The sequence below is a fragment of the Phaeodactylum tricornutum genome, chromosome 14, assembly GCF_000150955.2.
Source record: "Phaeodactylum tricornutum CCAP 1055/1 chromosome 14, whole genome shotgun sequence".
Taxonomy (NCBI): domain Eukaryota; phylum Bacillariophyta; class Bacillariophyceae; order Surirellales; family Neidiaceae; genus Phaeodactylum; species Phaeodactylum tricornutum.
In genome coordinates this window covers 690,798-716,079 of record NC_011682.1, presented here as the reverse complement: position 1 = coordinate 716,079, position 25,282 = coordinate 690,798, and the positions used below count along the sequence as shown (strand labels likewise).

General features: G+C 50.3%; 9 protein-coding genes across 9 annotated transcripts; 5 read left to right on the top strand and 4 right to left on the bottom strand.

The window, feature by feature from the left end:
- Window positions 1-1,056: 1,056 nt before the first annotated feature.
- Window positions 1,057-1,980, bottom strand: PHATRDRAFT_47746 (predicted protein; the record flags this gene model as incomplete). The annotated part of the gene is made up of 1 exon (XM_002181924.1): window positions 1,057-1,980. The coding sequence occupies one exon, from the start codon at window positions 1,978-1,980 to the stop codon at window positions 1,165-1,167; it is 816 nt and encodes a 271-aa protein (XP_002181960.1). The 3' UTR covers window positions 1,057-1,164.
- Window positions 1,981-2,677: 697 nt separating this feature from the next.
- Window positions 2,678-4,319, top strand: PHATRDRAFT_47745 (predicted protein; the record flags this gene model as incomplete). The annotated part of the gene is made up of 1 exon (XM_002182084.1): window positions 2,678-4,319. The coding sequence occupies exon 1, from the start codon at window positions 2,751-2,753 to the stop codon at window positions 4,317-4,319; it is 1,569 nt and encodes a 522-aa protein (XP_002182120.1). The 5' UTR covers window positions 2,678-2,750.
- Window positions 4,320-5,401: 1,082 nt separating this feature from the next.
- On the bottom strand, window positions 5,402-6,723 carry CCDA (biogenesis protein). The gene has a single exon (XM_002181923.1). The coding sequence runs from the start codon at window positions 6,659-6,661 to the stop codon at window positions 5,513-5,515; it is 1,149 nt and encodes a 382-aa protein (XP_002181959.1). The 5' UTR covers window positions 6,662-6,723; the 3' UTR covers window positions 5,402-5,512.
- A 480-nt stretch (window positions 6,724-7,203) lies between these two features.
- On the bottom strand, window positions 7,204-8,864 carry Fba3 (cytosolic class II aldolase). Its single transcript, XM_002181922.1, has 2 exons — window positions 8,607-8,864; window positions 7,204-8,362 (listed from the first exon to the last, which is right to left on the bottom strand). Exons 1-2 carry the CDS (start codon window positions 8,720-8,722, stop codon window positions 7,276-7,278), a joined length of 1,203 nt encoding a protein of 400 aa, XP_002181958.1. The 5' UTR covers window positions 8,723-8,864; the 3' UTR covers window positions 7,204-7,275.
- Window positions 8,865-11,764: 2,900 nt separating this feature from the next.
- On the top strand, window positions 11,765-12,877 carry PHATRDRAFT_29011 (predicted protein). Its single transcript, XM_002182083.1, has 3 exons — window positions 11,765-11,818; window positions 12,042-12,537; window positions 12,649-12,877. The coding sequence occupies exons 2-3, from the start codon at window positions 12,084-12,086 to the stop codon at window positions 12,705-12,707; spliced, it is 513 nt and encodes a 170-aa protein (XP_002182119.1). The 5' UTR covers window positions 11,765-11,818; window positions 12,042-12,083; the 3' UTR covers window positions 12,708-12,877.
- Window positions 12,878-13,478: 601 nt separating this feature from the next.
- On the top strand, window positions 13,479-13,999 carry PHATRDRAFT_47742 (predicted protein). The gene has a single exon (XM_002182082.1). It carries the CDS (start codon window positions 13,501-13,503, stop codon window positions 13,915-13,917), a length of 417 nt encoding a protein of 138 aa, XP_002182118.1. The 5' UTR covers window positions 13,479-13,500; the 3' UTR covers window positions 13,918-13,999.
- A 1,025-nt stretch (window positions 14,000-15,024) lies between these two features.
- PHATRDRAFT_54789 (predicted protein) lies at window positions 15,025-19,071 on the top strand (the record flags this gene model as incomplete). The annotated part of the gene is made up of 3 exons (XM_002182081.1): window positions 15,025-15,679; window positions 15,902-15,945; window positions 16,054-19,071. The coding sequence occupies 3 exons, from the start codon at window positions 15,025-15,027 to the stop codon at window positions 18,970-18,972; spliced, it is 3,618 nt and encodes a 1,205-aa protein (XP_002182117.1). The 3' UTR covers window positions 18,973-19,071.
- A 53-nt stretch (window positions 19,072-19,124) lies between these two features.
- Window positions 19,125-19,745, bottom strand: PHATRDRAFT_47740 (predicted protein). Its single transcript, XM_002181921.1, has one exon. It carries the CDS (start codon window positions 19,642-19,644, stop codon window positions 19,192-19,194), a length of 453 nt encoding a protein of 150 aa, XP_002181957.1. The 5' UTR covers window positions 19,645-19,745; the 3' UTR covers window positions 19,125-19,191.
- Window positions 19,746-20,172: 427 nt separating this feature from the next.
- PHATRDRAFT_47739 (predicted protein) lies at window positions 20,173-25,008 on the top strand (the record flags this gene model as incomplete). Its single annotated transcript, XM_002182080.1, has 2 exons — window positions 20,173-24,339; window positions 24,427-25,008. The coding sequence occupies 2 exons, from the start codon at window positions 20,173-20,175 to the stop codon at window positions 25,006-25,008; spliced, it is 4,749 nt and encodes a 1,582-aa protein (XP_002182116.1).
- Window positions 25,009-25,282: the final 274 nt, after the last annotated feature.

Here is a 25,282-nt window from a genome sequence, read left to right as displayed (position 1 = left end):
GTGAACAGGCTAACAAAAAATTTGACAACAGATTCACTCCTCGGAAAGCTTGCAGTCTCTCCCTTTTGCCAGCGATCAATGCAGGGAAAACTGTGGGTACCGTGCCTGCCATGTAATAGGTGCTTCTTTGAAAGTTGGTTTACAGGCGAAGCAATGCCGCGTTGGCTAAAGTGTGTCCATGAATGCTAGGGTAGCTAGCTGTCGGTACAATATTCAATTCTTTTGTCCCACGAGTTAGTTGGTGGGCAAGCAGTAAGAAAAGCAAGTAATGCTACTCCGCACCAACTTCGTAGTTTCGAATAGAGAGATCCACTATTCGGGATGAGCAGTGGTGAAAATTACACTATTTGCGAAAATACCAATCGTTTTATTAGCTTAACCTAGACGCTTGTTGAAATCTCGACCCTCTCTGCTCACTCTACGTAGGATAACAGTTAGTCAACTTCCTTCCAAACTCTTGTTCTTATTGTGGGGTTTAAACCTATTTTCTAATGTGTTTTTCACACGATTGACTTCGCTCATTTCAACCGCTCACTCTCGCCAACATTTGCTCTTGTTCCAATTAATCATATTTGAACTTCGCTTGCTTCATCGCACATAGTCTTGCTTTCCTAAACAGATAATTCTCATCACATGAATACATATATTTTCCACCCAACGTCAGTTAGACGTTCGTCCGTTTGTTCCTTTATCAGTCCGAAGTACGGACACATGACTGACGGTCATTTCACGACAGATGCATTGGTTAATCATAGAGATTGCTAACCGGATTTTGCAATTAAAAATCTCAGTTCTGTCCCGAACTTAGTCTTTCTGCACAATCAGTCAAACGTACGTTTGCTGAGAACAAAGGTGAGAGGCCACTATCATAGAATCAGAAATCAGATTCAGAATTGAGCCAATCTGAAGGAAAAAGGGGCAATAGTTTTAATCGAGGTTGTAACGGTAGAACAGACGTTCCCTCCGTCAACGAGGAACATGAACTGGATGAAAGGCAATAATTTTAGAGCAGAGATTCGATGTAAGGACTGATGTTATAGAACCCTTTCCTTTCGATTATGATTGTCCTTGTAAGTCGATATTGCTTATCCGGTAGTAATTGTAAATGTATGATAGCGGAGCGACCTGCTATTTTGGCTCTACTAGCCTGGCCTGGAAATATTATCAATCTTTCTTCGCTAAGCTTTCTTTTTTGTGCTCCTCGTCAAATTCTTCGTCGATAGCGCACGCACATGCAATTACAAGCAACGGATCCATTCCTGGGGCAACCTCGATTTGATAGTGGTTAAACGCGTCAAACTGAACCCATCCGTCTTTCTTCACCTTCGCAACAACTTCTTCCTTCGAGTTTTTAAAAGAGAATCGGTAATCTAGAAAGTCACCTTCGATCTTGAATGCGGGCGTTGACGAACCGAACGGTCCTCTCTTTTCGGCTTCAACAAACACTTCAAACGTATCCATCAACGCAAATGTCTTCTTCTCTATCCAACCAATCTTTTCGTTGCCGTATCCTCGGTAAATATCGTAGGTTGGTTTTAATGACGGCATTTTGCGCTCCAGTATTGCTTTGACTTGACTATCGGGTCCCAGGATTCTCATCTTATCCTTGCCAGGAAGATGGAGCATCGCGCCGCGCACCCAGTACCTTTGCGTATTCGTAAACGTGTCCCATACGTCAAAGTCCTCACCCGAGAAGCTGATCCCACGTTCCTGTACCGCGTAGACGGTCGATTCGTCCGCGTTGACCACGTCCAATGATTTTCCGTAGGGCAAGGTCGCTTGCGGTACCAGGTCTCCGCCAAACAGCATGTCCCCAATATCCGAAAGGATGTTTTTCACGCCAATTTTTGTCGAACGTCGGTGAAGGGCACGGCATGGTGCATACATGGGTACCCAGCAACAGCTGAAATTAGGCAAATTGCTTAGTAGAAGGAGAAGAAAAGCTCTCATCGTGATGACTTGCACGGTTGATAAGACCATGTTTCTTGTCGAATCATGTTTGAATTCACAGTTCGTCCATCATTGTCACTGTCACAGTCAGTTGTGGCTATCTGCAGACCCGGACTCCGGATGGTCACAAGACGGAGAGGACCTGACATAAATTTTGCATGTCTGGATCAAGTTCAAACAGTACCACATGACGTCATGAATAGTTTTCACATCAATAGCCTCCGACGAAATCTCAAAAGAGGACTTCTGTTGTCCTTCATATGTAAAATAGAAGATGCCTCCGAAGACCAATCGTTAAACCCCCACATCCTTGTATGGTTTCTGGCTACACTACTTGAAGAGAGACTCTACGTTTTGGACGGTGTTCGTCACGGCATTACCACCTTGCCTTTTTGAAAGGACTTCATATTTGTAATTTATGATTAACTCTTAAAGCACGTCGGTCACTCGAAGATGCTATCGGACGAATGCGATCATTAACTGAATGCTGTTGGGACTTGCTCTTAGTAGAGCTAAAGAAGAGAGAATCCGGATCTGGATGTGACATATCCGATGATCATTTCTAACATGAGCACGTCGGAGGATGGACGACAGACGGTGACTGTAACGTGGAGACAACAGACGCACTAAAGGCAGGACAAGAAATGCAAAATTGGAAGAAAAAGCAAGCGCACTGTGCCACGGGAAAAAGCGATGTAAAAACCTCAAGGCCAGAGATGTTCAGCATCTATTGCGTTGCTCCTTCCACACAATTGGCACTAGGTCCCATTGACTTGTAGAAAGCTCGCTTTTATTCGATCATGACACAGGATGCTACAAGCTTTAGAAGAAAGCGGTCTGGAAAAGCGTTACTGATGCTTGGAGTCTCGATTTCGTGGTATTCCCGAACGTTATCATCGGGATTGGCCTTACTAGTGGATGCTGGATCGTCCTCACCAACATCCTGGAAACATTTCAGGGAAACAACGCTACGGCATACTACAAGAATGTATCCAATTGAGCTCCTCAGAGGAGGAGCCTCAACGAGCAAGAGCAACACCCAACGCAAGAAAAAACGAAAAGCGACTATTGCTAGCACTCCAGATTCAACCAAAGTTGCTTTAAGGAAAAAGAGAGCAAAGTCCAGCCACAGCAGTCGACCCAAAATTGAAGAAGCGTTGAAAGAGAAGGATTCGGCCAAAGCATTGGGTGACGCAATTAGAGATCGCGCGGACGATTGGCGGAGTGAAAGTCCCTTGTTGGAAAGCATTGACCAATCCGTGCGTTCCGTCGGCTGGGCCTTGGGCGCCTCGGATCAACAGCATATTTTAATCGAGCAGAAAATTGCGTTGGCTGCTAGTTTTTTGGAAGACGACGAGGGGGGTGGTGTCGAGGCAGCGCCGACTTCGGTAGTCATGTACTACTTTTTGAAGTCTCACGGTGGCGCCCATGCCTTGCAGTGCGTTTGCAGCGTGCTGGCAACCGTGGCTGCACTCGGTGGAATGGCCTTGCCAAAAGGCAGTCCGTTAGCTTTGACTTTAATGAAGCGGTGCATGCTATTTGCCATGGTCAAGCACATATCCGGACTCATTGCGGCTAGCTTTCTAACCGCACGCGCGATCCCGGAAGTGGGCTTGCGGAAAGCCCGTCTATGGATGGAACAGTTGGCGGCGGACCCCGTATCACAGTACGTCTTTTACTCTGCTTGTATTCTTCTTTGGCTACCGACCAACATGGGAGCGACAACGGAATGGTGGCAGGAGCACCGAATGGTTCCCGCGCTTTTGGTAGGACCCGTCCTCTTGCGGGAGCTCGTGTCGTCTGCGTTGGTGATATCGGATGTGCTGGTGTTGTGGACGTGCAGTTCAATTGGAGACGAAGGCGCCGCAGCGACTGCCAAACGTATCCTCGCCTTTTTCAAAAGCGCAATTGATGCTTTCATGAGCCTTTTGGTAACTCCCGAGATTTGGCGCAAAGCAGATGCTACCAAAAAGCAAGCCATCTTAGCCAAGCTCACTTCCAAGTTTAGTCTAGCTCTTGAGCTAGCGGTGGGCCTATTACTGATGGTAGACGTTTTCTGGGGTAGCAGTAGAATGCTGTTCGCCCCGCAACGAGCACCCTTCCTTCCCTTGCTTCGTCGACTCGTATGTACGCGATTGTACTTACACTTTCTGTGGAGCCGACGACGAAGGGTGTCCAAACTGGCAACAAGTATACGTGGTGGGGCTGCGCAAGTTCCCTTTTATGTGATGCAAGTCATGATGGATCCGCGATCGTCCATGGGCTTGGAAAGAAGCACAATGACCACGGCTGGGTACGATAGCCTGGAACGAAGCTTGTCGGACTGGACCTGGAGAGACTATGTACTCCTGGCGTTGGGGTTGGATTAGTGTAAATGGGTAGATTGATTGACCAGAGCTTTACAGTTCATGATTTCTTATCTCTAGATTGGCCAGTTTTTTTTCGAATTCGCATTTTCAATCAAAGAGATGTGTACACCGCATTTGTGGCGGAAGTGATCTTGGACTGGCTGTTAGTGATAGGTACGGTATCGGTCACTGTCCATACCTGCGTCATAGTGTCGCCGGACGATTGTAAAAAATGACGACAGGGGATTTCTGTACGTTATTTCAAACAGGCACTACGACAAAGCGGTTCGTACTATGGTCAGGATTTCTAGCCTCTCTTGTATACCCTTATTCCTTTCACTCGCGGCGAGCCTTTGGAGGATTGCATTTGTTTGCACGGGTATCATGCATCCGCGATGTGGCTCCGCGCTTGCTTTTCGTGCACTTCAATTGTCTCCGGAACGGCTCCAGTGCCAAAGTCAACCTCGTTCGCATTACCAAGCCTCATTCGCAGCCCCTGCAAATCGAAGGCGCCGTTCAATTTTACCGCTGGCCTTGTCGTCATCATTGTCATCGTCGATGTCGTCGTCGGCGACTCACATACCTACTATTCCCCGAGCAGCAGTGTCGGTAGTGGTTAGGTGTAATCTGGTCGGTCGGTCGTCGTCATCGGAGCTTCGGGGTCCACCAGAAACCTACTATTTATTGGTGCAACGGGGTCAGGCACCCAACAAGGGGATCTGGAGTTTTCCAGGCGGAAAAATCGAGTACGGCGAGTCGACGCTGGACGGCGGTCAACGGGAATTGCGGGAAGAAACGGATTGGCACGAATCGCCGGACGATTGGGACGCATTACGGTGGCACAATTCCACCATTGGCACGTCCGATTCCATCGGAGAAGGCTATCACTACGTGATTGCCCAGTGCTTTGCCGAATTGACCAAGGCAAAGTCCGTGTTGCCCATCTTACGACCGGCGGACGATGCCGATGCGACCATGTGGTCCACCTTACCCGAAATCCAACGAATGTGTGCGCAAAATCTCGTCACACCTGGTGTATTGGATGTATTGTACCGTGTCGAGGCACTCGAGCGAACTGGGTTGCTTGAAAAGTAGATTATATTGTTACTGATAATGGATGCGTTAGACGTACGAATTCGTGCATTTTGGCATTCGTTCCCTGCGGTCCGGTAGAGCCATTGACTGCACAAGACCCTACTCGTCTTTGGGTTTACCTATTCGAGGACCGGTAGGCCGGCCATGGAGGGATCACCGAGAATGGCCGTCAACAAACCATTCGTCCCGTACCACAGCAGAATGCCTCCCGTCAAGGGTGTGACCCAGGGAGCAATTTTCCCGTACACACTGGCTCCCCCTTCGGCCCGTTCCTGCTGTTTCAAATTATTGAGAGCCTTGCCTCCGGTACTGGCAATGATCAAAAGCGGTGTGGAGTATCCTAGCGTGTAACCCAGCAAGAGGGCGGCTCCCAGTGCGGGGTTTTGTGCCTTGGCGACAAAGGCGAGGATGGAAGTCAGGACGGGCGTGGCGCAGGGTGAGGCCACCAAGGCCGACGAGCCGCCCAGCAAAAAGGTCCGCACCAACGATCCTTTTTCGTCGCGACTACGCGAGCGCGAGGAATCCATCGTGAGGAGCCCATCCTCACCGACCAGCAGGAGTTCGGGTGCGGCCTGGCCGGAGGATTGGTCGGAATTTCCGAACGACCGTGGCGCGGACGACAAGGCGTTGAACGAAGGCAAGGGGAACTCGACGAGTTCCAACAACTTCAAGCCCATGGCGAGGCAAATGACGTTCGAGAAGAGAGGCAGGAGTACACTGCTGGAGGTACTACCACCAAAGACCCCGCCGAGTTCGACGGCGGCCATGCCCAAACTGCAAAAGACAACGGCGAGTCCAGCGGCAAAGGCCAAGGTGGGCAGCGTCGTTTGTTGATCCTGACGCTCTCCGGCAGCGTTGGAAATGTAAGACATGGTCAAAGGCAAGAGTCCCCATACGCAAGGGGAAAAGGAGGTCAACAAACCGGCTCCGTACATGATGGGTAGAGAGGTGACGAGATTGGCGGGGTCTTCGAGACTGACGGAGGCGAGGTTGGTAGCGAGCGACTGTGCGTGATACACCACGTCTTCCCAACTAATCATACTAAGAGACGTCGACGTAGCAGGTCGAGTAAGAGGAGGAAGGTGCGTCTCTATCCGATGGTACTCGGGAAACACGCCGGGAGTGTATGCAGTCCTACCAGTCAGTGGAACAGTCGTCGGAGAAACAAAAGCCGATGTCAGTCTTCCCGTCATGCTGATTGCAGCAACGACAAAGAGCAGTCTCATTAGGCTCGCCTTGCTGGTTCCTGTCCGTACAATACCAGTCATACTGGGATGTGGATCGTTGGTGACTTGTTGAAAGGTTGACTTGGAATATCGGGGGGTCAAGCCTTGGCGTTCGTGTGCCTCTCACAGATTTGGTCCCACGGGTTGCGGTTTCGTGTTCCGTAGGACGATCTACTTTCTCGTTGCGTCCGGAACGCGTGAACCAAAAGGGGGGAAAGGACTTGACGGAAGATGCCGTCCTTCGTCAGTACCGGATCGGACTCACAATTAGAGACACCCACTTACGTGTCGTAGAAAGAACAGACGGCGTTTCATTTCCACGCGACTTTGACGTGAGTCGTCCGAGCGCCGCGAGTCCAACTCTCCATGCACCATAACCGTACCGTACCACAAACTCTCCGAACATCGGTGTCATTCCACCAATAAACCCTGCGACAACAGGAGGGTTCACACCGCGGTACGTGATCGAATCTTCCCCAACGGAACAATAATAACCGTAACGGTATTTTCCGGAAGGAAACTACGTACCCACCTACCTCTACCTACCCTATAACTATCGACACAAACTATATACCGATGCAAATACTTTCACGTAAACAAAAAAGACTTTGACCTTGGCTCTAAACGCAAGGCACGTTACGAAGTGCTTGTCTTTTCTACTTGCCCAAGGTCTTGAGCAAGAGCGTGGCGGCGGACCCGGCCAGGGCACCGGCGGCCATGAGCACGACGGGACTGGGCGTCTTCAAGGGCTGACCCAACTGCGGCGATCCCGGTTCGTTGGATGGTTCGTAGGTACCGGCCGAGTTCAGTTTCTCGCAGCTGGTCATGACGCGAACCACCATGGCCTCTTCGGCCTTGCGGACCCAGACGCGGGGATCGTAGAATTTCTTGTTGGGCTTGTCGGCGCCCGTGGGATTGCCGATCTGTCCCTGCAAGTAGTCGCGCTTTTCCTTTTCGAATCCGCGGAGTCCGTCCCAGTACGACCACTGCGTGTCGGTGTCAATGTTCATCTTGACGACGCCGGCCTTGACGGCGGTTTGGATTTCTTCGTCCGTGCTGCCGGAACCGCCATGCATGACGAGGAAGAGGGGATGGGTCAGACTGGAGTCGATCATTTTCTTGGTGTACTCCTGGTGCTTAACGAGTCGCTCCGGACTGAGTTTGACGTTACCCGGTTTGTAGACTCCGTGGACGTTGCCGAAAGCAGCGGCGATGGAGAACATGTCCCCCACCTGGGAGAGGGCCTGGTAGACCGAGTACACCTGTTCGGGGGTAGTGTAGAGCTTGTCGGGGTCAACGTCCTCGTTGTTGACTCCGTCTTCTTCTCCTCCCGTAATGCCGATTTCCATTTCTAGCCAAATCTTCATGGGCACCATGCGCTTGAAGTATTCGACGCAAATGGCAATGTTCTCCTCGTCCGGTTCTTCGGAGAGATCGAGCATGTGGGATCCAAAGAGGGGTTCTCCGTATTTGGCGAAAAAGTCTTCGTCCGCTGCCAACATACCGTCGAACCAGGGCAGGAGTTTTTTGGCACAGTGGTCGGAATGAAGGATGACGGGGATTCCGTAGTACTTGGCGACGGAACGCACGTGTACCGCCAAAGCGACCGATCCGACGGTAGCCGAGTCGGCGTCCTTGTATCCCTTTCCCGCCATGAAGGAACCACCACCGTTGGAGACCTGGATAATGACGGGGGATTTGGACTTGCGGCCGGCTTCAAGGACAGCGTTGGCCGTCGAAGAACTGGACGGATGAACGAAACAAGCACGCAAATTAGCAAACAAACGAGAGCGAGAAAAACCAGAGTCGGGTGAGAATTCGAAATTACCGTAAGGTCACGCACGAGACGAAGGAAGGTAAGCCAAAACCCGCTCTACGAGCAACTCGATCAATCTGAGGGCCTCTTTCGACGAGACGATCGAACAGTCTTTCCGGAATCTCTATTTCCCGTCGAATCTTTGGGTACGAACGACGTGAATCCACGTACCTGGTACAGTTGACGGCGGGAATCGCGTATCCATTCGCTCGCGCATGCTCCAAAAGCGTCGTGAGATTGTCACCAGTGACCACACCGGGAGGAACGAGATCAGTAATGGTTGCCATTGTTATTTGTGTAAGTCAGTTCTCCTGCACTACTACTAGTACTACTAGTACTGTAAGGAAGCGGTATCTTGACAGTGAATTCGGTCGAGAAAACAGACGAAAGCAACGGCAGATTGCAGTTCTCTTTTTTGGTTGGTTCTGTTCGGAACGCAAATAATCTCAAGAGTTCGTCCGCAAAAAGATCGCGCTCGCACGGAGAACCCGTGCGGTGGGACCTACCATGTAATGGAAATGGCGGCACGAGTGTGTCGGGAGTACGTACGTGTGTACGGTGGTAGTTTTCGTAAGCTCCCTCCCGCGAATGACTACTCTAAGTGGAAACGCACAGCAATCCTTCCCGAGCCCAACCACCGACTGACTCGCGACGAGGACAACTGGGCGTCGCGGAAACCGATACGAGCAGCTGGCGCGCCGCATTCGCGTAGAATATCTACTATATTCTACGGCGGCATCCGAAAGACCCGGACCTACTGACGTATGCCTTTCTCCACATTACATGCGTCGTGCATGTCCAGTCATTGCGGCGTCCCAACGCGGCCACGTCCTTCGACACCGCGCTGGTCGCTCAGAGCGGTCAGCGAGCATACCGAGAAGTGGTGACGTCCCATTTCGGATGGGTGGGAACAGGGCTGGCCTGGTAGTGAAGGCCCGGAAAAGTAGGACCGCCACACCCAAACCCCCGAGATCCCACGGTCCCTGCGTCTGCGTCTGGACAATGAAAGGCCTAACTGTAAGCCCGTGATAGGAAACTGTCACCCGCGCATCCCCTGTCTTGGGTGACCCTTCCATTCCCTCTCATTATTGCTCGTTTGCTCTAGACAGTTAGCGAAGTACTAATATAGTATAGACCAGGCACGTTGTGCAACAAATTGATAACGTAAGTTTATTCCGAAAGCCCGTGAAATTCCATCGTGGGGCCGTATTAAAAAACCGGGGCGTCGCAAGATTTGCCTAGACGATAAAGATGCTCTTTTCTCGAGGAAAAAGAACGTATCTTCATCCCGTAAATGCGTGCGGCTACAAAATGACGTGTGGGAAACGCGAGAAATCAACGGCACCGAAACGGCGAGCGAAGCTTTCGTACCGCGAGACTTCCCGTTGGCCTCCCCCTGAAGACCCCCAGGCGTTTTGCGTACGCTCATGCGTAGGTACCAACACCGTCGAGCGGGGCCTGCGGGGTACCTGGTCTACCGTCACGTGAGCGATGGAATAGACAAGGTGGGCTGAGTGCGAAACTCGTACCAGCATACATATATATTGGCCAACGGACATTGAAACACCCTTCTTTCTCACACGCACACATTCTCTGCCTCTAGGTCGGCCCAGGGCCAATGGAACCAAATGCGAGCTCTGTACCTGCCTGCAAAACCAACAACGATAGTGGGTCAGGACCACATCATGGGTGAGTAAACTGTTCAGCATTCGCCAACGAGTCTCAATCGAGCGAGTACGAAAGAGTCACGAAAATAATTGACAAAAAGTCTCGTTTTACTGTCGGGGCTGAAAAAATTGAACACGATCCTTGCAAAAGAAATTGCTCACGGAACAGAGTGTAGTCCCCTTTGTGGAATGCGAGAATGATCCATAACCACGTACCTTGCCTCCACAACCCAAAGTACATTATCGCACATATTTAGACACGATGCACGTGACGTGATGAACCTAGAAGTTGAAGACAACAAGAACGACGTAGGTTGCCTGTGAGTTTGTGTTTGCGTGTGAGACTCCCTAGGACGACACGTTTACCGGCGAAACGATGTCCACTCTCAAGAGCACGCGATCACGAACCAAGGTGGCATGAATTGGTGAGTTCAAAACGAACCACACCGGCATACCATTCGCTAGACTCTTCCACAACCGTAACGAATGCGTCTGCGTTGGACAAGAATACCCCGCATCCAAGGGATACGGGGTCGCAAAACATTCTGACTAGATTGTGGTTTTTCTTCCGAAAATGCAATAGGGAAACTCGTGTCAACTTACCATCGACAGAGACAGGCTGTCCCCAGGATAGGTTAGTAGGATAGTCATATGTAACAGCATAAGTGCAACGAACTAACAAATTGTGAGTATCGCATTGTCTCATCGCGTGTGACTCTTTTTTTCGCCAATGTCAAAAATAGAGTGTCTGGGATGATCCTCGTTAGGCAATCTAGCGTAAAGAGCGCATTTCCAGATTCAATCCCGACGGCGTCGTATCGCTACGGGCACAGGGTCGTCCTGGAACGGTGAATCGCTCTCTCGCACCACAAAGCAGTGGACATGAATCGTTACGGACCTTTATCAAGAAATGTCCGACAAGCAGCCGCAAAAGGATTGATTTCTAGATCCGTGATCGTCCAGCACCTTGTCCAATATCGCCTTTCGTGCTCGACGACTGACTCTCGCCTTGGACGACGTTCTGGGCTGGCGGATTTCATTCCATTGAGAGAGTGCTGCACTTACGCGAAGGGCGTCTTCCGTCTCCTGATACTTTGAGGAGTAGTCGGTAGCGTCAGCTGGGAAGGGGGAGCATTTTTTCACTGTCATGGTGAATTTGAGACGATTGGAATGGTTTTGGAGAGGAAACCGTTTTTATGGCGGTTGGATGGGAAAGGAAGGGATGGTGTTCACACTCAGATTTGGGAGCTCACCCACCGTATGTTGACAGTACAAACAATCCTGCAATCCTGCGAACCAACTGTTTCTCGTCTTTTTGGTCTGTACGTGGTAGGATAGAGAGTCTGCCGGGATACCATTTCGTGCGCAGACGTGGAAGAGTCATTATTCAGCTTGCACGACACAGATTTTATACAGACAAACGTACAATACGCAATTGCTCCGACAAAAATTGCCGACCATTCCTACAGGCATATTTTTGCATATAATTAGGGGAAACGCATAGAATGCAATCTTCAGTTACATACAGACAACATTCTGTCGCAGCTCGCCACACGTACCAACTCCAGATTCCGAGCTTCGCCGCGGCCTTTTGGAAAGATCGAAAAGGCGCCGCCGCGGCTGTCGTTCCCGCAGAAAGTGCAAGCAGCCACTAGCGCAAAACCACAAGCACGCTAACGCAAGGACTACTATCCCAAGGATAAGGTGTGTGCGAAGGTATGCTACAAAGTGTATCTAAGACTCTAGATTTGGATGGAGCTTCCTTGTATGAACAACAGAGTGGTGCCTCCAGTGTACTGTCAGCAAGTCCGCTTCGTTTTGGCGAAACAGGACTGAAAGTGAACGCGTTGATGACGGCTCGAAACCTCGTGAAGAAAAATCCACCGTCGTGACTCCGTCGCAAGCAGCAATCTCACCATTTTTTCTCCTTCGTCTACAGAGAAGCAAAGCTAACGCTCGTAATTACAACCGCATTTTAATCATGAGTGTCGAAATGGAAACGTGCCCGGCGTCTGCGCCTTTCTTTGGGTTTATGGGAGTGACTTCCGCCCTGGTGTTTGCCAATATTGGCGCCGCGTACGGAACAGCCAAGTCCGGAGTCGGTATTTCCTCCATGGGTGTGATGAACCCGGGTCTGGTCATGCGTAACATCATTCCCGTAGTTATGGCGGGAGTTCTGGGAATCTACGGGCTCATTGTGGCCGTGATTATTCAGGGTTCCATTGTATCTCCGCAAAACGGACTTTCTCAGTACTCGCTATACACCGGCTTTGCACATTTGGCGGCTGGTCTATGCTGCGGTCTTTCCGGTCTGGCGGCTGGTATGGCCATTGGTATTGTAGGAGACGCCGGTGTCCGTGCGGTGGGTCAGCAAGAAAAGCTCTTTGTCGGTATGATTCTTATCCTAATTTTCGCCGAAGCCCTCGGTCTTTACGGTACGTACAAGGTGGGACACGTCGGAGAGTGCACGTATGCTGTTCCGTGCGCTCGATGCTGCCGCTGGATCGTATACTTATATACATATGTTTTGGTTTTGGTTTGTACAGGTTTAATTGTGGCCTTGATCTTGTCGCAGAACTCGTTCGTGTGCGAGGGCAACAACTAGACGGACGTTTGTTGGAGATTCCGCTTTTACCTGATTTCCAGTTCCTGTAATTTTGTCGTTCCTTATGTTTCCACACAAACGACTGCAAGCAAAATCAACTAATTTGTTTATCACATTTCAATAGCCAGTTTGAATGTTTTTCTTACGATACTGTAGGCAGTGGAAGCGGAATTGGTTTTTGTGGGCAACCGAAAAAGGCTTGCAATTTTCAATTAGGGTAACAGTAGTCGGTAAACAATTGCTCATCTAGCTCTAGGAAGTCTATTAATCCACAGGTTGGAAACGCAATGAATGTGCCATGTATGACGGCGCCGGTGTAGGCAGGAGAATTTCTCTAATGTAATCTTTGTTCCACGACTCTTACAGAGGCACCCAAACCATCGCTTCGATCAGTTGACGAGAGGTTTCTGAAAACGATCTTATCGAGGCGCCGTTGGTGGTCCTTTCGAAAGAATCACTTCCAACATGTAGCTTTGGGATGCAAAACTTTCATTGGATGTTCGAAGTCGCCGACACTTTTATTCCTTCTTAATCCTTTTAACTGTCAGGTTAACGGCATTCCCGAAGCCGAACACTAACAGTAATTGATTGTGCATCCTTCACTATCTGCGTTTTGGGAAACAACAATTTAGAAGATCGAAGGAGGCTCATTCGACCAGATCTTTCAGCATCGCGACTGACTGTGAGAAAAATATTACTTCACAAAACATCGACTTGGACCGTTTTCTCTAGCCAATTTTTCGCTCAAGGTTTCCACTTGAATCGCGTATCCTTCTAACCTCTAGTCGGTACCATGTCTGTCGATTTGTCTTCGTCTCCCGCCGCTCTCATGGCCTTTGCGGCCTGGATCGCTTTCCACATGATGGTTATTATGACCTACCGTGCCACGTTGGTCATCACGGGTAAAAAAGTCAACACGTTTGGTCCATCGCGCAGTGATTCGCAAAGCTCGTTTATTGGTCGCGTGGGTAGCTCGCACGCCAATTGTCTGGAGAACTTTCCTCTTTTTCTAACGGTCGTGATGGTGAATACCGTGACGAGTGGACCCGACATTAGCGAGTTGGCCTGGCACTACGTGTACGCTCGCGTCGCGCAGTCGCTGGCGCATTGGTACAGCTTTTCGGAGCTGACTGTGATGGTGCGTTTGACGAACTTTCTCGTCAGCTGGGGACTACTGGTTACCATAGGATACCGTACCATGTATCATTGAGTGTGACCTTGCTGTCGCATGTATTTGTATGGGGATTCAATTTTGGATGTTGTCGCGGTGGTTGATCCCAGCATTGTAGGGAGGAAGCGATCGGTCATTGGATTGCTTGAGAAGTGGTAATAAAGGACACATCTTTGCTTGATTATGTTAACTATACAATTTTGCACCAAAAAGCGTCTTTTTCTCCCTTCGAGGGGAATTTTTGCTCAACGTGATCGAGTAGAGTACATTCCTTGGTCAAATGTATAGATTTTGATTGTCAAGGTGCGATTTCCGTCGGAGTCGCACGATGTATTTTCGGAAGCGTTCCTCCACGAATACAGCCTTATTCACAGCCAGTTCGCACGGTTCCCGTGATAGCGATCCCGAATGGCGCAAAGCCTATGGTTGGGACATGTTAATGTGACTGGCTAGGGGGACGCCACTGTTCAACAAGTTACTACTATACGTGGAATTCTTTCAACAAGTTACTACTATACGTGGAATTCTTTCAACAAGGGTTTTCGAGACCATGCTCGAGTCCCGGTGGAAAATACGCCACTAGTAGAATTTATCGGGCGTCGAAAATATTCGGTTCACGAGTCTACGTGTCCGAGGCCCCGTTTTGATTGGCTGGTGCGGGCAAGCTAACGAACGGAACGAGATGCGTCCGAAGCCACTGTGCCTCCTCATACTCTGGTACCTGCACCATGAGCAACACCATCAAGTCGAGGGAGGGATAGAAGTGCTTGCAGCTGTTGCATCTCTTGAACAACCTGGAGGAGTTGGGCTATCGCATTTCTCCTAACCCCCGAGCTGTCTTACAGTTGTCAAGCACCAACGTGTTTGAAATTGTGGTGGGTACTCCGGCTGATCCAGCGGAGCAACGACTCTACTGCTACCATGGCTAGCTCCGTGTGGAATGCGTTGGAAGCGGGTGGGGCATCGGTGAACGCTGGCATGGGTCTAAGCTCGGACGCCTTCTTGAATCAGCATTTGGCTTCGGCTTTGTCCACTATGGGAGATGCTCAGTATTGGGAAGAATCCATTTCTCCAACCTCGATTCGTCAGAGTCTATCCGAGGTAGATCCTTCCAATCCTTCGCATTCCTCAACGATTCTACGCGGCATGAAATGGTTACTCGCCTCCGTGAGTAAAGGACGAGATGTTAGTGACTTTTATCCGCACGTCGTCAAGCTGGTCGGAGCTTACAGTCTGGAGGTACGCAAAATGGTCTATATGTACCTCGAACAGTACGCGGATCACGACCCAACAACACGCGAACTCTCTCTGTTGTCCATCAACGCTTTCCAACGTGGTTTAGCCGATACGGAACAATGGATTCGAGCTCTGGCTTTGCGTGTCTTGACCTCGATTCGACTCGCCGATATTTTGCAAATTCAAATATTGGGCGTCCAAAAATGCTCTCAGGATTCGTCACCCTACGTGCGTAAGTGTGCCGCGAACGCCTTGTCCAAGCTGCATCCGCGGTGTGCACCAGATCCGTCCCAGCAGACCCTCTTATTGGAGATTTTACAGTCCATGCTGGATCGAGACAAGGCTACCATGGTGCTAACGTCCGCCTTGATTGCGTTTCAAGAACTGTGTCCGGAACGGCTGGAACTCTTGCACGGTTCTTTTCGAAAAACGTGTCATCTCTTGACCGACATGGACGAGTGGGGGCAAGTCGTGACTATTGAGATTCTGGCACGATACTGTCGACGTTTTTTTAAAGAACCCCTGGGATGGCGGAACGGGTCTGCGGAGCAGATTGATCGCGAACGTCGAGTACGGAGGACCGTTGCTACCACACGTCCCGTAACAACCTACAATGCCAACTCTCAGGCTACCAGCGCTACGTCGGCATCTCCGCTACCGGAGCCTCTATCCACTAGAGCTGCACAAACAGGGGTGTCCCTACCAACCCATTTTAGAGATCATGTGGACGACAAGACTTCTTCTACCGCTCATCCGCCTCGCAAAGTCAAACGTCGCGTTGTGAAAGAAGGTTTCTATTCCGACGAAGAGGATGCAAGCACCGAGGAAGAAGTGTACGTGGATGAACTTAACAGCCCTTCATTGCCATTGGCGGCAGCTATGCGGCAACGCAACATTTTGGGTCTTGCAGGTCCCGATGGTACGAAAACCGTTCGACAGTCTTCCAACGTTTTGTTTTCGACTCAGGAGGACACCGAGCTGGCCGAAGATCATCAACGTCTCCTACATGCCGCTATGCCTTTGCTCAAAAGTCGCAACGCTGGCGTCGTACTCGCCACCTGCTCTCTGCAATATTACTGTGGTATCTCCAGTATTCAAGTACGTGCCGCTATGGGAAGGGCACTTGTCAGGATCCATAGAGATTGCCGCGAAATTCAATACGTGGTATTGACCGCCATTCGCGATTTGGTGAAGCATTGCCCATCAGCGTTTGCCCCATTTTTGCACGATTTTTTCGTCAAGGCTCTAGATCCGCCCTTTACTCGTCTGATCAAGCTCGATATTCTGACTTCGCTGGCGCTGGAGCCTGCTGCCATTAAAGCCGTGCTGCAAGAAATGCGCTCCTACGTGCGAGACGGACACGTCGAATTCGTGCGGCATGCAATTCGAGCAGTTGGACGTACCGTCGAATTAGCTCGCATCGTGTATGATCGACACGGTCAAAAATCTGGCAAAACCAGCGTTCTGGCTAAAGAACGTGCCGAAACGAATAGTATCGCATTGGATTGCTTGCATGGACTATTGACGTTGACGCAAACATCAGATCACGTTGTCATTGTTGGAGAATGTGTTTGTGTGATGCAGCGCATTTTGCAGCTGTTGCAAGCGCCTGAGCCCTACACCGGCGAAATTTCTGTGGTTAAAGATCCTAATAATGTTCAGCAACGAGCCGTGCAGCGCATTTTGATACTGCTGGTGTATACCCTATCTTCACGCGTCGAGAACGCACCAGAGGATGATGAGGACGCTTCTGAACCGACTGTGTTGGCAAAAATCGCCGTTTCGCTTTCATCCGATGCAACAGCATCCGCCTTATGGGTTGTCGGAAGTTTGTGTTTTGCGCCTCTAACGGAATCACCGCTTAGTGAATCGGTGGGCGTTGGCCTGGTTAAGGGTTCTGCTCGTTTAGAAGTGGCTCGTCTAATAGCACGGGCGTTTCTGGAAATGGAAGCGGTCGAGAAGGAGCAAGCAATTCATTTCGCATCTCGTATTATGGTCTCTAAGGCCACCTCTTTGAACGGATCGTCAACTGAAGAGTTTGCCCTGTGTGAGGCTATCTTGTCGATGGCTCGTACCGACGTCAACGTCGATGTTCGAGATCGTGCCCGATTCGAGTCCAACCTTGTTCGAGCCACCGTCGGCCTTCAACATGACACAGACGCAATGGAAGACCTACCAGTACTAAAACGACAGCTGACGGTCGGAGATGCAAAACGAATGTTGTTGACATCCAAACCGGCATGTTCTTCTCTTCCACTGGAAGATGATTTCAGTACCGTTTCGGGCGAGAACGGTGGCTTTCGTTTTGGAACTCTCAGTAGCTTGGTTGGCCATCGTGCCCGTAAAGCATACTTGCCATTGCCCCGCTGGGCGGATCAAAACAGTTCTGATACGTTACGTGTGCCAATTGAAGACAAAAAGACAGATGCTTTAAAAGATGTTGAAGGTGAGACGAGAACGAAGAACACGAACGGTGCAAATGAGTTTTACGAGTCCTCAGACGATGACGAGCAGGACAGCTCTTCGGAAAGCTCCTCGCAGGACAGTAGCGATGAAGCCGGATCTTCCTCGGACTCATACAGCGATGAATCATCTTCTTCTGACGATGACGACGAGTCTTCTAGCGATGATAGTGATGTAGGCATGCAAAGCCTTGGTCAAGATGCCACGTTGATACCGATGGAAGTTGAACAGCGGAAAGTCGCGCACGATTTGAATTCTCAGAAACTACCTCTTCCAGTGGTAGAGAATGTTGACGGGTCTTCCTCTTCCGAAGAGGAGGCCAGCAGCACGTCTAGCGATGATGAGACCTCGACCGATAGTTACAAACTCAGTCCAAAAGCCAACGGTGGGACACATGACGGCACTTTCATACCCCTAGACGCTTCCAGCAAAGCTGCGCCTGCTGCAACTTCCACCATTGCCTCCTCCTTAGCTAGTGACTTTGAAGGCATGACATTGGCACCCGCTATCCAAAATCAAAAGCCGCAACTGGATCCCGACCGCGACAGGGATTCTAGCGTTTGGCAAGTCTGGGTACGGCCCGAACACGCGAATGGATTGTTGGTGAAGATTCGCTATCTACGAGGACCAACTCGGTCCAAAGAGGCGCAGGTTTTGGTCGGCACGGGAGCCGAGAAACCTTCCCTGGTCCTGTTGCAAGTGAGATTTGAAAACAGTAAGGATACAACAGTTCGGCGATTGCGCATTCTCCAACGGGCTTCCGCTTCGGGTACGTCTTCATCCATTGCACCCCGCAAAATGCTTCTTCCTCCCGAAATCGACCAACTGAAAAAAGGACAAACCGTGGATCACATCGTGGCCATTGAATTCGCCAGTGTTTCCGATCGGGAAGGTACAATGTTGGCAAAACTGGAAGTCAAGTTTAGCACTGGCGGCATACCGGTGGAAATAAAGCCGAGTCTTTGCGATTTATTGTTGCCCTGTTTTCGATCGGTGGCAGACTTTGATCAAGCCGTAGCCCGACTGCAAGGCTTTCAACGGGTGGATACACGCTTTCCTATGTCCGACGATTCCCAAGCCCAGCGTGACACCCTGATGTCCCGTTTGATGCGAACGGCGCCCTGGACATTGATCCTCGAAGGTGATGCCGAAGCTACCAGAGATGAAACATGGCCCGGCCAAAAGTTGCGTTTGGCGGGCACGCTGCCAGCATCGTCCGATCCCGTGTACGTCTTGGTGACAATCACGGGGTCTGGTATTACGGGCCCGGGTAGTGCCGGTGGTGGATGCCAGGCACTCTTGTCTGTTTGTTCCGACAACGCATTGGCCGTGAATAGCATTTTGAACACGTTGAAAAAGACGGTTCAGAACTTGAGCGATACGGAAACACAGTAGTCTTCTATAGCCAGATAGGTAGTACACAAAAAAAAACTCTGTCTAGAGCAACTCTTCGCGAAACCGTAAACGTCTTAAGATAACGCAGCCGTAAAGGTATAAAAGTAGCTAACTACAGCAATGAGGAGTCCAAAAAGTACAAATCATCTACAAGTTCATTCAAATGTAAACGTTAATTCGTATTAGGTAGGCGTGGGCTGCGCGGATCGTTTGGGATATTCAAATGCCGCCACCGAGCCGCGCACGTCCCTTGGCCCGTCGACGGTGCAGTACCCGCCGTCCTCCGACGGTGCGCAATCGGACCAGGAATCCCATTTTGCGCTTTTTCCGAAGAATGGAGGGTTGAAAGGTCCGTTTGTTGAACCATATGGCGTTGTTCCAGAGTTCGGCGGCAATTCTGGATATAACGTGCGCGAGTTGTCCCAGCGACGCCGTCGAGAGCGTCAAGGCCAAAGACGGTAGACTCATCCCACCAGCGGTAGTCACCACTGGTACTTGTGACTCCAGCGGTAGTAGAAGGCTAGCGGCGGAAGGACTCGTGGAGGACGATGAAGAATGGAGCAGTCCGGATCGCAACCACGTCGAAGGCTCCGCCGCACACACGATGCCGCGACGGACATTCGAGCGTTGGATCGTTCGCAGCGGGGAAATCCGAGATAACCAGAGCGACATTATAGTCGAGAGTGAGAATAGAAAGAGGCTGGTGACCCTGAGCGCTAGTACAAACGACTAAATTGGAGATTCGATGCAGAACTAACAGTAAGCCAGGCTTTACTGACGAACATGGTCAATGGAGAGGGAGTGAGGCGTCGTCGGTTGCGGGCTGCTGTATCGACTCTTCCGGATGCGTATACGGTCCGGTGTACGTAGATATGAACGTACCAAGGAAGGTCCGTCAATGAACTGTCGGTACGCCTTCCTGAGCACCCAAATACCCTAAGTTTTCTACCAATGATAGGGTTCAAGGACTAACGTAACGAGTCGGTCGACAATTCTTTCCCAGAAATTCTCCTCGCAGTAGGAATACAATGTCACTAACTAGTAGAGTATATTTACTGTTGACTGCAAACAGAGACCAGCACGTACTGGCACAAAATCAATCCTGGAGAACTCTCTAACTCCACCGAAAGAAGTATCCCTTGTGAATTTCCGTTGCTTCAATTCGATCGAGCGCGTCGTTTTGTTGGATGAAGCTGGGCCATGGACTTGAGGTCGTTAATTTACGGTTCAAACCCACCGCCCAAACCCAATACCGACGTTCCGTTATCCGATGCCGACGCGCACGAGCCTCATAACCACAGTGCTTTTTCTTCTTCCTCCGCCCGACCACCAGTCGGAAAGGTCGAGGAAGTTGATGGGAACGACGTGGACGAACACGACGTTCCTCCCGGATTCGCTAGTCATTCGGTCTCCGCACTGGATAGCACCAACCTTCCATCGGATGTGCCTTCTGCCGGGAATGGTCCCCTCCACGACACCCATCGAACCAATGCCGTCCCCCCATCGCTACCGCCAACAGACGACCGGAATACCGGCCCTACTGATGAACTGTACCAAAATCCTTACCTTGACGAATCGAATGCGGCGGCTCGTTTGAATGCCTTGTATCAAGCCGCCAACGTTCACGACATTCCGAAACAATCCCGATCCACCCACCACGGATTCCCCAAAAGCAGTCGTCCTCGTCCGTCATCGCCACCACCACTACCCGCTCAACAGCAAACGATCGATTCCCGTGCGCCCCTGCAAAAGTTGGTACAATCCGCTACGCACTACATCCCGGCTCGTTTAGAAACGGTCCGGGGTACCGCTGCAACACTCCCGCCAGTCGCCACCGTCGATATCCAATCGGAGCCGCAAAACCAACGACGGCGCAGACGATCCCGGCCGCCACCCAAACCAAAACCACCCAAAACACCCGAGTATTACGCCGTGAAGCAACGAAAATACGAACTTACCGCGGAATGGGCGGTGGTAAGGAATCGATGGCAGAAACGCAAGTACGATTATCGAGACGAACCGGATGTTGGCAACGTCGTGTCTCGGACCATTGAACGAGTGTGGCGTATTCGACCAGAACCACACATAAACAATCCAACAAATACTAGAGCAAACCAGATCGATTCGGCGACATCTGTATTTGCTAAAAGGCAAGCGGACCCCGTACTCGAGGAGGAACCAAAGGATGACGAGAACACTGCCATGGTTAAGAAAGAGCGCGGTTCGGTAGATCCCTATGTCGACACTTCGGACGAGGAACAGGACGCAATATACCGTCGTTTAGTGAAGAGTTCGCTACGGGAACAAAGGAATCATGCAATGGCAGCATCCGAAGGTGGTACAAAGGATTTGCGACCGTGGAGTGAGCGCCTGGACTTTTACAGTCTTGGTTATGCGGTACCCCGTGATCACGAAATACCCGTCAATTATTGGGAGTACGTGAAAAAGCATGGCTTTGTCCGTGTTCCGGATCAAGTATTAGAACAAGATAACGATACCGACGATCAGGAGATAGTTTCGGGCTCGTCGAACACGGTGACGATAGGCACGTTCCATTCGAATCGGTTCAGCGACGCGTTGAACAAACTGCCACCCGTACCGAGGAATTTTCCCTACCGGCAACCGACATGCTCGACCAATTTGCCCTTTCACTTTCATCGATGTTACGCACTACAAATGGCCGCTCAGCTTACAGTAGGAATGGCGGGATTGTTTGACGACGGTGCTTTGGCGTTGAGCACTCGCACGTTGCGGCTATTGTGTCAAAAGACGCTATACGAAAACGATCAGTCCAGTTTAGTCCGTCTCTGGACAGGGATCCACGGTGACATGCTGCAGCTTTTTGTGCGAAACACTTGGAAGAACCGTCGTGAGGTGGCCGAGTTGCTGGGTCTTACACCGGATCGTAACTCTACTGGTCCTTTGGATTTGATTGGCTTCCAAACTGATCTAGGAAAAGCCCTTCCCCGCGCAGCAGATCGGATCCGCCAGGAGCTTCAGAAAAAATACAAGATTTCGGCCGTACCTTGGGATGCCACCACCTCCTTGCCACGTGTGGGATCGATTCGCGCCAACAACCGTACACGAAGTTTTGCACCCCAGACACCATATGTCTTCTTGCCCGGAACAATTCCTCCAAAACCCACTTTGCCTATGGATGTAACTGGAATAGAGTTCGGGACAGCTGATAGGAATAGTACTGTCTCGTACTGGAGTAAGGTTGACCACAAATGCGTTGTCTTGGCGTCGGCTTTGTTGGTTGCGCAAATAGCGACGGCACGGTTGTCGACGACGACGAAGACGACGTACAAAAAGTCGTGCGCACTCCTGCGGAAGCTACTTCAAGAAACAATTACGAGCAACACATCCAACTGGTACAAACGGTACGCCATTGCTTGGAAAGAGCCAGTGGAAGTTCCACTGGTTGCTCTCAATTACGCCGTAATGGATTTTATTAACATGTCTCTGAATGGGGTTGCCACAGTCTCCAATCAACGCGGCGAAGGCGTATCGGATAAAGAGAATGAGTCAATGTCCGGAGAAGTATCGGACGAGGAGAGCATATTAAGTAATGCCAACCCAGAGGAAGCAGAGATAGGCGTCGACGCAATAGCGGAACGCTTGGTGAATTATCTCGGAGATCGCATTGAGCACAACGGTCTCGAGTTCTTTTCTCGCCCTCACCTATCGTTTGGGCTCCTGCAGATCGCCAAGGTATTGCCCGAATCAGCGGCCAGGATTTTGGGAAGCCCTCTTGATCACGATGTGTTTCGTACTCCATTTGATGTGTTTCGCAGTACTCTGCAGCATTTGGAAGATAATGGGCTTCTGTTTGATCAGTCGGTTGCATCCAGATCGATCGGAATCAACGTTGCGCAACTGGAACATGCCATATATCAAGCGACTGTCAGCTTTTCACGTTGTGTGGATCGCGAGCCTACAAATACTGAGTATCATGCTTGGTACATAGGGGGGCTTGCCAGTGCCCTTCTGTTAAGTTCAGGAAACAAGATCGGCTCAGGTGCCCGTTGTTACCCCTCACAATTGACGTCTAAAGAAAGAGAACAAAGAGCCCTCGTTTTGTTGACTGGTCACGTAGCCGAGTCAAGCGACACTCACGGAGTTAGGCAGATGCTTTCAAAGTTCAATCAACTTCGCCGTGAGACGGCCAAGGCCTTTAAACTTCTCTGCGGTCTTGTTCAGCGTCAAGAAACGTCCCGTTCTCATCTTGTGATGAAGTCCTTTTTGGAATGGAAGCAGGCCCTTGCTTTGATGATTGGGGCACCAGCCCAAAGTAAAGATACCTTTCGAGTCATTCGCCAGATGCACCAGCGACACTTAATGATGTGGTCAAGAAAGGAACAGTCGCTTGAGGCCAGAAACATACTCTACGAGATGGAAGTTTGCAAGGATGCTCGATTGGAAGCAGCAGCATCCGCACTGGAGCAAGATCCTACTGACTTGAAAAATTGGCGATGGTTGATCCAGGAAATTGGGAATTTGGCTCATCGCGTCTCGCAGCAAAAGCAAGGCAAGTGCAAATTTTGTCTAGATTGTGCTTTAGTACGAAAAGATTTGAATATAGATCACCAGCACCGTGAACGAGTTGTTAGAGAAGGCTGGATGAAGCACCGTCATGGAATTTGGGAAGGCTTGTTCAATAGCCTATCCTCTAAGAGGATTCGTGCACTCACTAGCGATTCGGTTCGAATTTGTCGTATACTGTCTCAGAGACCTGCAGCAAGGCAGGTACCTGTAGAATCTCCAGAGGAGACCAATCAACAAAATACGACGAAAAGACTTACGTTTAGTGATCCTGTCGACTGGCTCGATGAGGTCATCACCGAAGTTGTGGACAGAAAGGAGCAGTTGTCGGCACAGATGCGAAATAGAACATATGATAATGATCTCCCAGGACAAGAATTCATCAGCACCGGTCAATTTACAACTGACTGTGAAAAGCTTGTCAACGTATCTGACGATATGGAGCTGTTATGTTACAAAATTTATCTGCTTTGTTACATGTACGGACCCTCCCATGCAGCCGTCGAGCCTGCGATTATTTCTCTTGTAAACAAATGCTGGAATGTGAAGTCGCCCCGACTTGTTTTGATGTCAAATAAGGACGAGTGCAAATGCTTGGATTGGTTATCTTCTCGAGGGTTGAATATCGCCGCTATTGTTGAAAAGAGGTGTCTTGATCAGGTATACGAAACACGAAGCGGGGACCCTTTGGTCCGAGGCGCTGTTACTCGCCAAATGCGCGAGGCTATAAAGGACTCCATTGCTTGGAAAGGCTACTTCTCTGTTGCCTTTACGCTAACAAACTACGAGGCTTTTAAGCCGCACACACGGAATAGATGCATGGTACGTGCCGGACAGAAGGAGAAGGGGGCAACTGTTGAAGACCCAGAATATATCTCAAACCGTCTGTTTGCTACTGCTTTCTTTCAGACGGTTTTTACGCGAATGGTTCAAGTTGGAGAGGTCGAAGACGTACGTGACGGTGCACGCAGTTTAAAAACTGCTTACAAGGCCGGCTTTGTTGAGCATGCAGACGGCACCCGTCATTCCCGTGATCCGCTCGTAGAGTCTGACAGATTCCACTCGTACGAGGCTCCCGAGAGCTCTGCGCCACGGGATTGGACCTGGGCGAGCGTATACGGCTTTTGGGTACCGCAAGGATACGGATGGGATCCTGTTGAGCAGAAGCTAGTCGAGGGACGACCATTGCCAATAGCAAAGCCCAAGAAGATGACAAAAAAAACTTCCATCCCGAATTTAAAGAGCGGAATAAAACAAGGCAACAAAAAGTGCGCTTCAAAGCGATCACCGACTCACCGACTATCCAAACCTGCCACCAAGCGCCGAAAACGCGAAGTTGAGTCTCTGGACGATGGTCAAGGCAAGACACCGATCCAACCGTCGTTGGAAACTACTGTAGTTTGCGACATCAATCCAAAACCAGGAACGTCATTACCAGCAAATACCCTTACAGATAATGTAATGACTTCTGCGGACCTCAAGGACTTGTAAGACAAGTATCGAAACAATCCACCACCCAAAGCCGATGTTACAGAGATCGCCGAAGTTTGAGATCCACGATTTCCCAAGGAAGACGTATACTACCAGCTTTAGATATATACTGTTCCACTTGCGCTTCTGTGTTCCAAAGGGATAACAGTCTTTGTGGATTAAAGGACTGGCAGGCGTGATGTCGCGACGTCCATTCACTGTCAATAATCCTGTGAGCGATGGAAAATTCCTGCAGAAGCTTCGTCCTTTCGCCCAAGGATCTCGCTGTGTCGTC